At 43.7% G+C, this 18,666-nt stretch overlaps 2 protein-coding genes across 2 annotated transcripts in view; one reads left to right on the top strand and one right to left on the bottom strand.

Moving 5' to 3' along the window:
- Positions 1-6,242, top strand: part of LOC104285534 (interleukin-12 receptor subunit beta-2-like) — a 38,899-nt gene extending 32,657 nt beyond the window's left edge. Inside the window, exon 18 of the mRNA XM_009883998.1 lies at positions 6,008-6,242. Coding sequence (XP_009882300.1) covers positions 6,008-6,242 — 235 coding nt within the window. The remainder of the gene's footprint in view (positions 1-6,007) is intronic.
- A 525-nt stretch (positions 6,243-6,767) lies between these two features.
- SERBP1 (SERPINE1 mRNA binding protein 1) overlaps positions 6,768-18,666 on the bottom strand; it is a 14,079-nt gene continuing 2,180 nt past the window's right edge. The window contains exons 5-10 of the mRNA XM_009883997.1: positions 18,020-18,094; positions 15,459-15,636; positions 12,141-12,188; positions 9,434-9,607; positions 8,375-8,413; positions 6,768-7,183 (exon numbers count right to left, since the gene is read on the bottom strand). Coding sequence (XP_009882299.1) covers positions 7,127-7,183; positions 8,375-8,413; positions 9,434-9,607; positions 12,141-12,188; positions 15,459-15,636; positions 18,020-18,094 — 571 coding nt within the window. The 3' untranslated portion in view covers positions 6,768-7,126. The remainder of the gene's footprint in view (positions 7,184-8,374; positions 8,414-9,433; positions 9,608-12,140; positions 12,189-15,458; positions 15,637-18,019; positions 18,095-18,666) is intronic.

The following is an 18,666-nucleotide window of genomic DNA, read 5'->3' as shown; positions in this document are numbered from 1 at the left end:
AGATGCGTTATCCAGCTTTTGGAGCGGTTAATTAATGACCCAGATTTTTTCACACCACCTTGACTGCCTCAGGCTCCTCCTGGCCCCGCTGCCTGATCAGGAGCGGCTCAGCCTGGTGTGGTCCACCCCAGGAATCAAGAGATGTCCCAACCATCATTTTGGCCGCCGCTCGCTCAGGACCTCAGCATCGCCGCCCCAGCGGGACCGTGGCTGCAGCCCGTGCTCCTCCAGCTGTGCACAGCTGGTCAGGCACGCAGCACGGGGACGTGGCGTTCCTCACCGCAGCCCCAGCGCTGGCACTAAGTCACACTGTCCCCAGTGACACCGGTGCTCCAGCGCAGCCGTCCTGGCTCAGATCAGGAAAGGAGGAAATCCTCACCAGAAATAAAAGCGACGGGCAGCGCATGTACACAGTAAGTCTAATGGACTGGTGAGAAGAATTTAAATCATTTATTGAAGTATTCTAATTACAGGTTTGAAGTATGTGTTACACATTTAATGACTTTGTTTACTGTATGCGTATATGGATAAATAAAGCGTTGGAAACCTGAAATTTGTTTCCTGTTGTTCCCTCCAGTCAAGCTTAAGTGCTACGCTGCAGCTACGTGCAAAATAAAGTGTCTTTAAAAGATAAAGCTGAAACGTCACTGCTGGAGATGAGGTAGTCCAGATCTGAACTTACCTGGAGCATCCTCCTCCTGCCCAGGATCAGGCGGCCGCTCTCCAGCCACAGCTGGCTCCGCAACCTGCCGAGTCGTGGCATAAACTGGTGACAAAGCCCTCCTGTGATACCACCACCTCAGAGCACCTCCAGGGAGAGCTGCTGTCGGACTCGGGGAGGGAAGGGCCCCCGGCAGCCCTGCAAAAAGCTCCTTCCACCAGCAGCGGCAACAGAAGGCGCACCGAGGCTGCAACCTCAAGGCCACAGCTTCCCCCACCGCCTTTCGCTTGAAGTGAGAAGTAAACCGAAGGGCTGCATTAGGGAGGTCTCCGTTGGCTTTTTCCCCCCTAGTTCTTATTCCAGATCTCCTCCACAGGAGGCGCGTACGCTCTCACCCTCCCAAGTTCAAAGGCACTGCAGGACCAGTCTGTTCGTAACCAGTCAGGCGCTGCGTCCCCAGCGGGTGCCAGGCAGGCTGGGCTCATTCGCACCACCCGGTTTGCCGAGCTCTGCACCTCCACCCGCACCGGGAAAACACCTCTGCGATAGGCACGAACATATGGGAATAGTTGTGTGCACATTTAAGGTTTAAACTTTTTTTTTTTTAGGAATGTGAAATTCAAGCCTTGGCACCGGCTCTCCTCCTGTTCCGCTCTCCGCGACATCTCTCCGCGCTTCCCGCGACGCCCAGCGCCTTTCCCTCAGACTGGCACAACACCCTGGCTATTCTCAAGCTTTAGCTTGCCAGTCTCCGGTGTATCGAAAACAAAAATCAAACCATCGGCAAAGATTTAGCTGTCGTTAGCCCACAGCCGCACGGATTGCTAGGAAGGAGACGCATCGCGGTAAAGCCGGAGCAGCCAATGGGACCCAACACTGCTCGCTGCCAGCTCCCACCACACACCCCCAAACCCGCCCGGCCGAGACGCATTCGGTAGCTGGAGTCTGCAGTGGAAGCTGGAGGCAGGACAGCGCGTGGTACCCCCACCTCAAGTCGCTTCTCAGGGAGAAGGAACCAAGAGAACAACTGACAACAGCCACTGCCCAGGAAATTACTTTCCCAAAGCAGAGGGGAAGGTGCTGCGGGGAAGCGTCGCGAGAGGAGCGTGAGCAGCACCCCGCCGTCTCACGGTGTGCATCGAGGGCTCCCCTGCAGCACCGACACCACTCTGAGATGCTGTTCTTCCTCCAGCGCCGGGCGCCGTTCCCCCACCGCCCCGGCACAGGGAGCGCCGTCCCTGCGCCCAGCCCGCGGCTCACCTGCGGCAGGACGCTGCTCGCGACTTCTCCCAGGCACGCCAAGGGATGTCACGGCTCCAGGAAAGCTTATTCTTCCTGCCACGCAACTCAGCGGTCACTGGAGGACGAGAATACTTACCCTGACTGCCCAAGCAGGAACTCACCATGTTGACGGCAGAAATTGGGCACCAAAGAACAACAGTTCCCAGACGTGCCAGTGAACAGACACAGCCTCTCGCTCCAGAGAGGCGGACGCACTCGTTAAGACACGGCACGCAGTGTGCCTCGCCACGGTAGCGCTGCAAGCGATCCACGCTCCCCCCTTCCACCCGCACGTTCAATAGGGGTGTTGAAGTCAACAGGATTTTTTGATCTGCAGGTTCTCAATAAAACCACTTGCCAAGAGGCGTCAGAGCAGTTCTAGGCTGGTGAGCCCCTGGGGCAGGTTGCCCACAGAAGCTGTGGCTGCCCCATCCCTGGAAACATTCCAGGCCAGGTTGGACGGGGCTCTGAGCAACCTGATCTGGTTGAAGATGTCCCTGCTCACGGCAGGGGGGTGGACTAGACAGCCTTACAGGTCCTTTCCAACCCAAACCCTTCTGTGATTCTATTGCTCTAAGTTTAGTTTTGAGTTGGACTTTGGGATAGTATTTCAACCCTGGGACCTGTCTGCATCCCTCACTGCCATCTCCAAACCGGTCCAGGACACCCGTGCTCAAGGTCACAGCTCGGACACGGACGTACTCAAGACAGGACAGCAGGGGAAGATGCACTTCCACGTGAAAACAGCTTTTAACGGCAGTCCACGAGCGACCTGCAGAGCAGGCACCCATTTTAGCATCTTCATCCAAGTCTGACGAAGGTAAACAGTGGTCCACCGTTAAAGGGAACTACTGCACGAAAAAGCACGTAACTAGCAATGGCCATCTTTGTCCCCACGTGATGCCCCCCTGCCCTGCATCGCTGCCCTGCAAGTGCCATGCCGTCTCACCCACCCAGCCAGACCTCCAGGCGCTTTCTTAGGAGAAAAGAGAAGCAAATCTTTCCCTCGTCCTCCATACACGCCACCGGAAATCCTGCAGTTTGCCGAGTACAAATCCCAAAGGCAACCGGGCACGCGCCAATTCAAATTGCTGAACTGAAAGAGCACGGTAAAACCAAACTTGAATCTGAGTTATCGTCTCTCCACCCAGTAAAGAATGCAGAAGAAAAACAAAGCTCCCTCACCTCTCGGTGTTATGATGACCTTTGCAGCAACACCTCACGGGTGAAGCTCAAACAGCTCAAGCGCACTTATTGGTAACTACGGGCAAGCTCACACCGCAGGGCAGTGAACCGACACGAACCAAAGCAGCCTCAGCTGACACCAAACAAACGAGCATCAGCACCGGCCCTGCTCACAAGGCCCATCACACCATCAGCTACGCAAAGCGTGCAAGATTTTTGTTGCCAAGTACCAGCTCTGCCATTTTGCTTTTAGGCCTAGGGGCTGGTTCTGAGGTTTGGTCTCCAGCCTCGGTACCCAGACATCTGCCACCTGCGAAGACTGGCGTGGTGTCACCCGAAGGCAAACACTTCACTCGTACTCGGGTCAGACACGTAAGGCAACAGAACCCCATTTTCACGCTCTCCATACCCAATCTGGCAACCGCCCTGGCAAGAGGATTCTGGCTGAGCATCAGACAAATCCATACCTCAATCAGCTGCATACAACCAAATTAAATAAAAAAAAAAAAGCAGCCTTTCTTTTGGTGAGGCAAAAAAAGTACTATTTGATCATTCACCTATTTCTGCATATTGATTTTCAACAGACAAGAGAACACCATAGCGCATTTTCTCCCTGCTCAAGTCTCTAATTGCCACGTGAGGCTTCACATGAAGGCTTACTCCAACCTCAAGAGACAAATAGCATCATTAGTAGGACAACCACCAAACTTTTGTAACTCCTACCTGAAAGTCTCCCAGTAAGGGCAAATGAACCGTTCCCCCCTCCAGTCAGGTTACACATCCCCCCCAGTAAGAATATTACATTTGGCTTTTCTAGCACAGCACCCAGCACAGCAGGGGACACGCCAACCACGCCACTGGGCCGCTCGGCGCTTGCTCAAACACCCCTGAGCCTGGGCAGGAGGCTGTTACCTGGAGAAGGCAAACCCCAACAGGAGCACAAAATGAAGGTAGCGTGGTCCTCGCAATGATTTTTTTTTTTTAGAAAAGAAGCAGGTTAGCAAATGCTGGAAGTGTCAGCTTTAGGCATATGTCCTGCGTTTATTAAAACAAGAGGCGTGGCTATGCAAACCAATCTCCACGGGCAAAGAGTCATTACAGGTAAGAGTCATCTCAACTCCTCGAACTGCAAACACCATATATTCACACCGACTTCTGATGTTTCAGAAGAATTGATGTCCTTTCCCGCACGGCTAACAACTTCATTTATTCATCACGCTCGTTTCCTCCCAGCCATCGGCGGCATTCGATCTGAAAGATGAACTTTCATGCTCCAACCTTGCCCTCGTTACAGTCAAAAGCCAATCTGCACCGTGTGCTTTTTCTCTCCGTTTCTCTCCAACTTTTTCTGCTGACCCCCTTTTTCAAATTGTGCAGGTTTTAAAAGGTCTAGTCCTCTGGATTTGGCGTGACAGCACAAGTAGCAAGCAAGAGGACAGAAAAACGTTACTAAAGAGCAAGGTCATTAATTGTAAATAAGCTACTGGGAGGGAGATGTTTTCCCAAGGCCAAGTCCATTCCTGGCAATGGAAACGCCTGGGCCCCACGGCCGCAGGCAGACTGGACCTCTTGGGGCAGAACCTAGATGAGACGCTATTAATCTAAGCGGTTCCATCTCCATGTGTTTTCATGACATTTTTTAAAAGAGCATGAAAATAAACCTTTATTTCAGTTAACACCCACCAATATTAAAGATATATGTTCACAGTTTTAGTTCTTGACACAAATGGACCGAAAGAGGCAAATTTACATCTATCAGAACAGCAGACGGACCAATTGTTAAGTACAAGCTGTCTTGAAAATCGTACGTGAGATGCCATTCGGGAAACTGCTCTACGCTCTAAAGCGGGAGAAGGGAAAGCTTCTGACCAAGTCCGGCTAGCAGGGCCCCAAACGACTGACCAGCCGGCCCAGAAGTCATCTCGAAAAAAAGCCGAGTGGCAACTGAAACGGCAAATATACAGAGTTTGGGTAAGGGGAGGAAGGCTTATGTTACAGAGAAAGCTTTTCCAGAAGTGTGTTTCTGCGTATCTCAGCATGCGCTTAATTGTATTATGTCCCTAAGGCTGGAACTGCAACACAGTCTACTGAACCACAAAGGGAGGGGGAAGAGGAAGGACTCGGTGCTGGACCTGCACCAGCCCCCGCTCCGAGCACCTGGCTGAGATCTGCTCAGAGTCCGCAGAAACGAACCAAGAGATTTTCCCATCCACCGTTTGAAAACTTGCCTCCTTCTCACAGCCTGGAACGTTAAACTATAGGTGAGTGCACTAAAAAGTCTCATCCAATGATATTAACAGTGGTTCACAACAAAAACTTTTGTAGAAAATAGTTCAGCTAAAGCAAGCCAGCTAAACACCACAGTTAAGGAGTTTGATAGTTCATATTCAAAGGTCTCCGATACTTTTTGCCTGTCCTGTACAGCTTTTAAAAAAATAGGGCGTTACCTTTTGTTTTCTATCTACCTAGTTAAGAAACTACAAATATGTTATAAGCTGTCCAAAGTGTAAAACATTAAATCAAATGAGAAACCTGTTTCTAGTCTCCTAACAAATGCTGCAGATAAAAACCCTAAGAAACCCTCTTTATAAGTCATTCTCTCAACTCCTTTTGCGTCCTGAAGCGGTAATCCTGTTCACAGGGATTAAATTAAACCTACGGCAAATTTCTACGGGGGTAGAAAGGGTATTTCTTACAATTGCGCTCTGAAAAACATTCATTTGTCAGCTAGCAATCAGATCTTAAACACTGCACAAATCCAGAACAAAACTTTGACGGAGAGGTTAAGTGTTGGGCTTTTGTTTTGCGTTATTTTGTGGTGTCGCGCACAGGTTGCAATGTTCCCGTCTCAAACGGTAAACCCAAACTCCCTCCTGCCAGACCCAGCCAAGGCCTGCGGTTTCTTCTTCGGAAGACCTACTGCTGTCGGAGCGGCGCTGCGGATACATCAGGAACTGATGTACTCGTGTCGGACTGCGCTGCTAAATTCCACGTCCCAGCCGGAGTCCAGAGGGACTACCGCAGCAGCGGCTACCACCGTCCCCGACCTCCCCGCTCCAACTTCGGGAAAGGTTACTCCAATCTACAGGGCACCCCTCTCAAAGAAAAAACATAGGTAATTTAAAAACTCTTTTTTTTTTTTTCCCCAACAAAGCATCTTGTTCTGTTGAAGGGAGGAGGAGGGAATAAAGGTAATAAGGGTGAGTGGAAGGTGTAATACATTAATTTTAAAAAACTGTTTAGACCAATTATCCACACATCATTGCTGGATCAATACACAGGTATTTAACTACAAACCAATGTGCTTTGAATCTTTTTCAAGTATCTGGCCATCAATTTTGTAGAAAGATTTTTGCTTAAACAAACTACCAAACATAGATGAAAAATGACTGTTTTTCCAAGTCTGAAATTAAGCATTAAAACTAAAGTACTCCAGGAGTTAGTATTCCATACAGCACTAACAGTCTGCCAAATTAAAATTCCACATATTCCAAAAGACCACGGGCCGATAAAAATCTGCTAAACAGGAATTAAGGAAACGGAAATAGTGTGCAATAATTAAAACCCAGTTTGTAGTTTGGGGAAAATGTCTAAAATCCTGAATAAAAAAAAAAAAAAAACAACCCACAAATGAAGTGAAAGCTTTTAACTGGTACACACTGTTCACACCTATATTTCAAGTTTGGAAACGCATATTTTCAAGCAGCAATACAAAAAAGTATCCATGAAGAATGCATAATCTCTGAAAAAATTATGAAAACATCCCTGCTACCATTACATTTCTAAATACAAAACTGACTACCATATTGTTGCTTCTGTGTAGCGAGAGAAGTTCATTTTCAAAACAGATAAAATTCAGTCTTTAGGTGTGAATGGTATGAATGACAGTCTCCTCTTTTTTTTTTTTTTTTTAAATTTCTTAGTTGTTTAGGATCCTTAAGCATGCAAGCCTCGGAGAGGAAGGCCCGACGAGGGCAGGGTTGGCTTATGACATCCAGTTTAGGACAGAGCTGGGAAAGCCTCTGGGTCATCTACATCAGGAGCAGAAGCACTTGACTGAAAGAGAAACATCAGAAAGTTATTCCTTCCCTTGAGTGGCATCGAGCCCTACTGTGTTTCTAATTCTTCACGCGTTACCAAATCCTCCCAGTCGCTCAGCGAGACGTTAGCACCGCTCGGTGGCGGGCACGGGGACAAGATTAGGCCTCTGTCCCTGTGCAGACCGACCGGGCGGCACTTGCACGGGGCAGGCAGGGGGACTCCCTGCACCCCACACAAACAGGGGTGGGAATTCCTCCTTTTTAAAACTAACTAGAACCCTAATCCACAGGGAAATACCAGGATTCAAAGAGGTACACAGTACAGCAGTCTAGTGCCGGACAAGTTACTACAAGAGCAACTTTTTTTCCTCCATGATAAGCAAGACTTTTTTTTTTTTTTTATTCCGAGGACTAGAAAGTCTCCTATACTACTTTTTGAATCAAAGCTATCTGAAGAGGCATTATAAGCAAACAGACCACGCTCGCATGTGATTATCACACAAAGTTACAAGTACATCTCTCTTTCCACTCTTAAAGAGATCCCTACATGTGGGCTTATGCTACTCTACTAGCATATAACCATCACTCCTTACCGAGGGACACGACTGAAGTGCTACAGAAAAGGCCTGTTTGTAGCACAAATTAAGCTTCACATGTTTAATTTTTCCCAGGTCACAAACTAGCTGTTGGTAAAAAGGATTTTGGTGCCAACCTAGCCCTAGAAATTCATGCATTAATCAAGAATCTCCTCGGTAATTCCCAACAGAGTTTTTTTAAAAGGCTCTGTACCACACCTAAAAAACACAGCTGCAATGAAATGCAGAAATTAAATAGTTTAAAAAATACTCTTCATTTTGCCCATGAGGGATGTGGAAGAGAAGCAGAGTTGGAAGAGCCAGGATAGCGGAATTTCCTGTAAACGTATTCATTTATCAAGAGATGTATTTAAATCATCCCATGAAAAGTTCTATCAACACCTATAGGCAAGATTAAGGCACTGCAGAAGGACCCAGCCCACAAACTAGAGTTAAAAAGTAACAGCAGGGTATTAAGCCCATAGCAGTAGTATCTGTGGTTGCTCGTTACAGAAAAGCAGAAAGCAAGCCAAAAAAAAAAAAAGCCAATCCGCTGCAGGAGGGGAGTTACAGTCCCTGCAACAGGAGGGCTTTGGTGACAGGTAAGGCAAGCGCCAGCAGAGATCACCAACCTGGTTGGGTGTGTGGATCACGTCAAACTCCTTAACCAACTGGAAGGAAATAAACAAAGTCAACATCAAATAAGCCGCAGAGAAGTTTTTAACTACTTTATGACACAGCATTCTTGAAGAAGCAAGATGCCACATCAGTGAAACAACTCAGAGCAAACACCACCACCGTTTAATTTAAATTCCTTAAATTTTTCTTATACTGCTGTCAGGACAGAGTTTTCCAGCTAATAAGCCTAAAACTTAAAGCGATCCAGTGTAAAAGAGAACACAAAGTCAGTGTTCTAGGAGAGACAACAAAGAGCAAGTCTGGTCTATGTGAAGAAAGCCCCACCACGCAGACTGAACACATCTTCTAGTGAGTAACAATTTGATTAGATGCACTTCAGCTGAATAAGCGATCCACAATAAATCAAATCTTTACTGTAGCTACACTACGATACTTCAAATTTACATGTTCTCTCCCCAGTCCCATTCAGTACTTCTCCTGGGTATTTCCTTAAGGCTTTAGGACTAGAGGAGGAAAAAAAATTACTGCAGATAAAAAACCCTCCACCCCCATAAGAATCCTATTTCCACATGAAAAAACTAAATTCCTCAAATTCAAGGTATAACATGCAGCCGCAAAACCAGTCTTTCACCCCCAACAGGTCACAATGCAGATACAGCGTCCTAATTGTGTCTGAAAATAACTGCCCTAGCACTCGCGGTTCTGCTCCGGCACAAACAGGAGCGTCTCACAGTACATTCAGATCTGTCCATACTGAAGAGTCATTTTTCAGGTTTAGATACAAAGATGGACACTTTTTTTTTTTAATCCAACCTACTCCTCACCCTCCCTTTTTTGTGTTTCATAACAACACTGCTAAAACATTCACCCTTTTGCCCTAAGAGTAACCTAGTTCAAAGTAAACTTGTAAGAATAGACACTTCACTTGGTTTTAAAACATGGTGTTTGCTGTCAGAGCAACTCCTCCAGCAATAAGGAAGACTCATCTGTGTGAAACTCCTAATAACAACCGAAACTAAACTCTTCTGTGGACGAAAGCTGTAGCTACTCACCTTGTCAGTTCTGCCTCCACGGCTGGCCCTGCCACCACGCCCTCGGCCACCCCGTCCCCCTCTGCCACCGCGTCCGGGGCGGCCGAGGTCTCCAAAGTTGATCTCCAGCTGGGATGTAATATCATTTGCCGGCTTGCGGAAGTGATGATCCATTACCGAGTCCTCAGCGTGAGCCTGAAATGAGTGTTTCTCCATGAGTAAGAAAAATCACCGACGGAACTTTTTCCATCTGTAGTCGCGCTCTTACCACCACAGCATGCGTGTTCACCTCCAAACGCGCTCCCAAATTGATGACTGATTACCTTGATTGATTCAAGTTAAAGGATAGTGCAGGAATTGTTAGGAATCAAGTTATACCACTTGTGCACATGACAAAAACCACATACAGGTAATCAAATAAGCGCTTGAGCAAACAAAGGTATTTTGCATTTCCAAGATAATTCAGGGGAAGCTCTGGAGTTCCTTCAGAGGAACACGTTTGGGCTTATCTGAGATCAAACTATCGCCAAGCCCATACAGAACCTCATTTTCTAGCATTTCTCTTCTCACTTTGTATCCTGAGAAATCTTCAGGGTCTATCGATTCATTTCATTCTTTTTCAAATACTTACTTGGTAACCCATCTTTATTTTGCTCAATGAGTACTTTACACTTTCTCATTTGTTTAACCCTGTATAAATATTTAAAACAAGGGAGATGGTAAGAATCCCTTATTGATTTGTACTAGCCATAACAAACATCCAACGAGGCATAAACAGTTCAAATAGAATGTAACTGAAGTAGCCAAAACATTAATGCTAAAACAGAGAACCAGTCTCACCAATTACGGTGAAAAATATGACTCTCCCCACCTCTACCACGGTACAACATTCTCTTACAGCTGGTTGGTTCCCAGTGCATTCACAGTGAGAAACTGGAGCCTCGACGAGCAAGCGATGCACCGAAGAGTTACACCTAGCACCATAAACGCTACTATTCAGCACATTTGAGTAGTTCCGAGTTACTACAAACTGAACACAAAAAGCCCCAAGCGTTTTCAAACTGTTTTTCCTGTTTAGCACAACTAATTTTTCCAGGCAGTAAGTCAATGTTCAGCACCTATGACGATACACAGAATGTAAAACCGACCCCACTGCATCAGACCAAGGGTTTAGCTAGTCCAGCACTCTGCCTCTTGCCAGGCCCAATCATCATGTTTTGGAAATGCAACAACATACAATGCTTTCTTTTCCTATAAGCCCCTAAACTTCTGGCACAGCGATTTTCAGTTTGCTTGTTTTTCCTCCTACAGAAGCGCCATGTGCCAGCTTAAGCCTACCGACTATAACTTACTTTTCTTGTGGCGTAATTACACAACATGCCCAACTTTCAAAGGCAACATATTGTGCAATTAAGCCCTATACCCTTTAATTACCGTCTGTGGACCCTTCGTAAGGCTGCAGTCAAAAGGCTGAAAGCTGCTTTCAGGGATTCCTTGAGTCAGTCACGAGCACCAGAGTGTACAGAGCCATAAAGAGCCTTCTCCCCCACCAATCTAATTACCCCTCGCCCTGCCCAGCTCCATGTTCGGCCTCCGCAACATCCTGCAGTGGAGGGCACTGCAATTTAATTAGGCAAAATGAGAAATATCCCTCCACGCCGCTTTGTTTCAAACATATTTCACTGGGATGTATTCCACCTAACAGCCGGCCCCCGCTCCCGCTCTTGATTTTATGCATTTCAATTGTACACCCTTCCCTCAGAGATCTCTTTCCCAAACTTAGGAAGACAGCCTAAGCAGTTGTCTTTCAGAGAAAACTCATTCCACATCTCAGCCTGACATTACTCGTACATAAGTACGCCGGCAATTTGTAAAACAGTACACAATACCTTTTGTTACGGTTTTAATTTCCTTCTTACTATTTAATACTTTATCTACAGTTTCGATCGCTGCAGGATACTGAGATGGGATTTTCACTTATTGGTAGTTATATGACATTTTATTTTTTGAGGGGTAGCATCAGTGGAATTGTGTGTGTTTCCTTCTACTGCTTAAAAAAGAAACACTGAAGTCTACCAAAAACATTGTTGTTTTCATAACTTAACTTTGGTTTAACCACTAAACTCAACAAATAGCAAGTTATGTATGTAACCTGATGATTTCTTTATCCAAAGTAACTAAAGCTAATTTAAAACACCAATAAAAGACTTCGCATGTTCTCCTCGTCCTCTTCTATCACTTAGGTGACAACAGTCAAAGACACATCGTACAAACTGGTTTTTCAGAATAATCTTCGGAAGCATTTAATTTATCTGTATTGGCAACTCCCAACAGCGCTCTAATCTAATAACTGATAGCTTCTTGAAGGCATTGCTGCACTGCTGGGTCTTGGGGAAGGCTGTCAAAAATTAAGAATAAGCTACTAACGGAAAGGGGGCCAAAGCAGACAGTGAGACATGGAAAAACAACAGCAACAACGAAAAAAAAAAAAGACTCATGATAGAAGCAATTATGATAAGGTTTGAATTCAGCTCAATTAGAAGCAAGGGTACTAATTATGAAGGGTCCTATATGGTGCAAAGTTAGACAACAGGCATGGACAGAAGAGCTCCAGATCGCATCTACTTGTATTCTCTATTTTTGTGACTTCTTAATATCCAGACCTTCATTTCAGAAGGGGCTCATATCAAAACACAGGTATTGCCAGTTAGATATAAAGGATCAGTACCTCATTTGACTCCAGCAGACTCCCCTGCATTTCTGTCATCGCCTTTGTCTGATGAAAGTTGCGTGTCCACGCCAAAGTGACAAAAGGAACAAAGGGAGAAAACAAAAGGAAGAAATGAGACTCAACTACATACAGAAACAACAGGTAATAAGGTCACATGAACTTGCCGGGTACAGATGTCACTGAGCACACGAAGCAGCAAAAGGATGAGACCAACAGCTGGTGCAAGCATCCAGAAAGACTAGAGGATGGACTACACCACAGGCGTGGAGACAAGAGAAATCTCAGATCGATACCAACAAACTTTAACGCAAGCTGCTGGAAGCTCTCGTAGAGACCACGCATGCAGGCTGATCTCTAGCGCCGCAACGCATCAGGCACACTGCGTACAGAACTAGACAGGTAAGAGGGTGGGATGTTTAAAATTATTGTTAATGAGAAAAGGTTTCTGCACAGCCTCGATTCAAGAGTCATTCCTCCAAATTTTGAGAAGATGAACTATTATTTTCCGAAACATATTTCTCAGTCTCCCATTGCAACCTCCTCTAAGGCAGCGATTAGATTAGCAGAAAAGTTTGAAGGCGCAGGAAAGGGGCATGACATAGCGCAGCAGATACATGGAGTAGGAACTGATCTACTAGTGTATCAGTCTTTCCAGGAGACTCTCATCCAACTCCTAGAACAAATTTTAAGATCTCTCCAAAACACAACTGCTTCCCATTTTTTGTTCAGCTGCACCAGCAGAACTTAAAAGACTCAAGCCACCAAACCAGCTGCAGAGAAGGAAAAAAGAGGATCTCTACTTTATGGCATAACCCAATCTCCTGGAAAGAAATCTCATCAGACTAGGGCTGCCAATACCCGTGCATTTCATATTAAACCAGCAAGAATCTGAGACCCTATTAAGAGTTCATTTTATACAAAGTATCACTTTCTAGTAATTGCATAGCAAATGTGAAAGAAAGGAAAGACCTCAGATCGGGTCAAGCGTTTCACCCCCCCAGTGAAGAGCAGGAGGAGGAGGAGAGCTCTTTCATAAGACTAAGGCAGATGAACAGTACTAGATCCTCATACTCCTTTTCCCCCCCCAGACTCCTAAGACATTCTCCCAGTAGCTCTCAAACTACAGGAATGAGGGTGCCCATCACAACACTTCAATCCAAATTTCTGAGAAAATCTACCAGGACACATTGTGATTTTTCAGCTGTAAGAGTACAGAAGATTTGGGGCTGAAACCCAGAATTTACCTATAAACCAAGTCACTTCCACACATCAACTCCCTTCTCATCAATAAGAATCACAGAAACCTTATAACAACCTTAATTTCACGATTCATAAATATGAACAATCATTCCGATAAAGAACTGCAGGTGATCAGGAGGTTTTGTTCATGAATTCTAAATATTCCACCTTCTAAACCTGCTCACAAAGGAACCGCAGTGGAGGCTTTCCTAACAGCTCTATTATAGAGCTATTGTGCCGTAACGCTCAGCAAGAAACCTCATGCTGCTTCCCAAGAGATCAGTGAGCAACGAATAAGCGAAATGGGGAGAGACATCTGCTGGACATACAATAAAAGTAGGCTAAAAGCATCTACATCTAAAGGCAATTTTGTTAATATCTCACTTCTGTGCTTATACAGCCAGGACCTGTTAGCTTCTTATGTGATAGAGTTAAAAATATCTGACTCATTTCTTTTAAGAGAAGTTAACCGAATACACCTCTCAAATAGAACAGTCTACTAATTATGCCAGTTCTGCCATAAGAGTAATTTGATTAGTTATTCTCATGGTTTTTCGTTTTGTTTTGGGTTTTTTTTTTTTCCTGAGTTAACTATCGATTCATTTTTCGACTAGAAAATACAGTATGGATCTTTCTAGCTTCTAAATTACGCAAGAGTACCACCATCTTAGTATACCTGCAGATATGTTAAAAAAGACTGTCGTCAGCTGACTAAATGTCAAATAAATCTGCTTTGGAGAGATTGGGGCTGGGGGGTAATTCTTGACACACTTGCAGGACTACAGGTGAGGTAAATCTTCGTAAAGTACATCAGTAGTTCTGTTTAAACACACTCTAATATACAGCAAGTTTGACCCGATTTCCCTTTTCTACACAAGCCAGAGAAAGCAGTATTTAATGAAGATGTCAAACACTGAACAGCTTAAGGTAAACAAAAAGATACACGATCATTTAAAAAACTGAACTACTTTGCAGAGCAAGAAAAGAAAATAGGATGACTGAAGTCAAGCTTGTTCGGAGCCCAGTAAGACAAGACACAGAGTTTTCATCAGAAAGTACTGAATAGTGCCTCCCCATCTGTATGATGACCCCAGCTTACAAGAAAACACTAACAAGGTGTGAAACAGCAGAATTACATATTAAAAGACCAAACAGAGTATTACATGTTATCTAGGTACTTCAAAGGCAGTCAAGAACCATCTGGTATATACAAAGTTGTAGGCCACCCATATCTTAAAGCAGGCCACTGAAGCTCTTACACAGCGGTAAAAACAAAGATTAAAACCAAAGATTAATGCAGCCCTGCATTAGAAAACAGAGCTCTCAGCACTCTCCTCCCTTCTGAAGTGGAAGAGAACGTCTCTCCTTTCCACTCTCACTATCTTGGAACAGAATAATTACAATTTTGCAGTGACTGAAATGAGTATGCTTGAGAAACTGCAATTTTAATATAACAATTACAGCAATCTACAGCAACTTCGTGAAAAATACAAATGTATTTCACCTGATTTCTCCAGAGCTTCAAGGACAGTTGTCTATACAGTATTACAAAGTGAGAAGATACCTATGTTACAAACTTAAGATACAGTTTGGGTATTAAGGCGTCTGAGGCATGACCAGCATTTCTTCAATCTCAGTTCACATTTAGCAAGCGCCATACATCTGTGTACTGCATAAGACTAACAGAGATGCTAAATAACAAAAGCTTTCTTTAAAATAAAAAAAAGCAAAGAAATAAATTTGATATTGATATTTTTTTTCTACAATGCTCACCAAGAGACAGCCCTTACAAAGTTACCCGCCCAGTTGCAGCAGTATTCTAGTCTCGTCTCTAGATTGTATCTCAGTTTACACCAACCTAACGATACAGATCAACTGCTAGAACTAACCAGAGTAAGACTGGTTACTTATGCTACTGTGTAACTTCAGTTTTATGAAGAGAAATGTTGTTCCCACTTTATAAACTTTTAGCTACAGGTCAGCGTATCAAAGACTGGAGCTCCCCCTCGAAGAAGTGCGTATCAATAGAAAAACCTACACAATCCGGATACTAGCAAGTATTGAAAAGCACTTTACCTCCTCGCTCTTTGACTTGTGAAGAACAAATCCTTTTTTCCACTGCCCATCAGCACCCTCATTTGGTTTACGGATGTTGAACTCAACTTTTGCACGATCCTTACTTTGAATAGCTTTCCACTCGTCCAGGGTCATTTCCTTAGGACCTTCTTCCTTAACTTCTTCAACCTCATTCTCTCTGTGGTAAATACATGGATATTATGATCGTGACTTAGAACTCACATTCTAGATATAATAAATTCAGAATCAGTTGTTAATTGGCACCAGATTATAAAAAAGTTTGTCAACTATTTAACAGGTAAGAGGGGTGTATAAAAAGCCCTCACTTCCACCACTCAGAAAGCACACATGAAAACTCATCTCCCTTAGCCAGAGTGCCAAAAATATTTAAAAAAAAAATCACAGCCAGACACCTTTAAGCAACTAAACGGTGAGCACAGCAAAACGTTAAAATTAACACTGACTCAACGCCGTATAAAGAAAATTGTCACTAACGTGGAGAATACTACTACGAAAGCCTAACTTCTGCAATGGACTTGTTTGGAGCTTCCCCCCCCCCTCTCTTTTTGAGATACCTCTCCCCCAGAGGTTCAATTTAAGGCAGTGAGAGACAGCTTGTTCTTACCACAATTTTCAAGCTTGTTAGTTTTTTAAAAAAAGAGAATTTAATCAGCTTTGGGTAGTCCGCTTCCTTTATTGAACCAAAGATCATAAACTTCCCAGCTAACTGCAACAATTTTTACTTTTGGCTAACTTGAAAAAACAACAGCATACAACTGAGTTACTTGTGTGATATATCACCTCATTGCCTCTACCTTCTGCCAAAGAGCTATTTTTAAGTAAAACGCACAACCACTATGCTCAATAACAGATCATGTTCCAGCTACACAGGCAGTCAATCCTCTAGTCATTCTTCAGTGTGTTTACGCAACTAAATTTCCGATTTATAGAAAAACAATGCCATGTATGTCCAGCAAAAAGATCATGAAAGACTCAACTTAAGAGAAAAGGTCTTCAATTTGTAGCCATTAATTTTGATGTAATAATGCAGAGGTTTTATGTCAAAATTATCGTATTTCAATTTTTTCTTATTCTGTAGAAATCATCAGAAAATTCTGTATAATCGTCAGAATGATTTTTGACATGGTATACAGTTAGGAGCATTTTTTTGCTGTTGTTGTTCAAGGCAAAGATATTACCCCTTGGTATTCTGCACATTTTACTGCAGTAAAACATCTTACAGTTCTGCTGAAACATTTAGGTTAGAGATCCACTCCAAACAAGCCAACCTGAAAACTAACATAAAGATGCTTTTCTGTAATATAACTGGCAGATTACAACAGGTGTGTATTCTTCTCAGTTTCAAACATAACACATTTTCTCCAGATTTGAGGAAGAAGGAAAAAAAAAGCGAATAGTCCTCAGAATTTTGCAGATAACTGATCTGCACATGGATGGGTCAGTATCTGGTCAAGCACTAGGACACTGCTACTAATAAAGGCCCAGGAAATAGTGCAGACACAGCAGATTTAATATATCCAGACTTCCAATACATATAATTTTTCTAAGGACTAGCTTGCTTGCATTTTCTGACCAATGCTCAAGCTGTAATTCCCCTAATTCTCACACTGCTTCTGTAAACAAGATGACCTTAACCTCAGACCACCACAACCTTGCAGAAGTAACAGCATTTAGTCTTTTTTTAGTTAAACTAAATCCCTTTCTTGTTGTCTACCCAGTACTTGTACCCTCTTTACCACTAACCAAAGTTATAATGAGGAAATAAAGCTAGAAAATCTAGTGAAATAAAGCTAGAAATCTCGTGCAAACAGGTATGTCAAAACGCTATCTTATCTGTTTGCCATTTTCTTTTGAATCCACCATAAAGCATATGTCTCCTTAAAATACAACATATTATCGCACTACGCTACCATAAAAGTTTGTATCCCGTTTTTACATCAACTGTGATTATCACTACTTGCTCATTCTGCTTCTCTAGTTACTCTATTTCATTTATCCAGCCGCTGGTTTCTTCTGTAGCAGTGTCCAAGTGAAATGAGAAGCAGTAAAGACAGCTTCTTTGGAAACTGCCTGCATACACAGAAGCTGGAGAATGAGAGAGATACAACCTTTCCTCTACAGCCTAGTCACACAGTCTCAACAGTTGTTTTTCAAAAGTAAATATAAGGAAATTTGCCTTCCACTGGCAGAAGAACATTTTGTCCCTATTGCTTGGTGGGTTCTACCTAGTTATGAGCACAGATGCTTTTGGATTTGTACTTACGAGTTGCAATCCCGAGACCCTAAGCGTATTAGAACTGATTATTAATAACTAAATCTGAAAGTGACCTAAGAGCCTACATGACACTAATGAACAGTTTCAAGACAATTTTTAGACATCACGCAGTTTTTAAAGAGATAGTCTGTCAGCAGCATTGGGGATAATTTCATACCTAATGAAGAAAATATCATCCGAGTTTGAAGTAGGAATCAATATCAGAGGTTAAAGGCAAAGTAAGGCTACCTTCGAAGCAAAGAACATTAAGAGGGATGGTACTCACTTATTTTCAGAATCAGCAGGCGGATGTTCCTCTCCCTCCGGCGTTTCCTCAGTCACAGCCGACTGATCCAACTCACTGCAATTACATAACGTTTGGAGTTTTGTTTTTTAGAAGTTCATCCCGATTAAAAGCTACACAAGATCAATGACTAAGTTCTATAGTGGATTTCCACAACCCACTCTTCTTTAAACAGAACTATTTCATTAAGCATTGGTGCTCCCTGTGCCTTTAAAGTCTACGCTTTCCACCTTCCTCGTGGTTTTCCCCCAAGGTTCACCAGTCCCCATTCTGAAAGACTCCTGCTGTACCTTGACCCCAAATGGATTTGGGTATTAAAAATACCATTTTTAAATGTAACTTTTAAAAAAGCATGCTTGACCCGATCAAAATTGTTTAAAATTAAATTGATTTTTAGTAAAACTGTGCCTTTAAAGTCTACGCTTTCCACCTTCCTCGTGGTTTTCCCCCAAGGTTCACCAGTCCCCATTCTGAAAGACTCCTGCTGTACCTTGACCCCAAATGGATTTGGGTATTAAAAATACCATTTTTAAATGTAACTTTTAAAAAAGCATGCTTGACCCGATCAAAATTGTTTAAAATTAAATTGATTTTTAGTAAAAGAAATGTTCAAAAACCAGCACAAGACC

Source organism: Charadrius vociferus, unplaced genomic scaffold (genome assembly GCF_000708025.1).
Source record: "Charadrius vociferus isolate BGI_N301 unplaced genomic scaffold, ASM70802v2 scaffold423, whole genome shotgun sequence".
Lineage (NCBI taxonomy): Eukaryota > Metazoa > Chordata > Aves > Charadriiformes > Charadriidae > Charadrius > Charadrius vociferus.
This window is presented reverse-complemented; position numbering and strand designations above follow the sequence as displayed.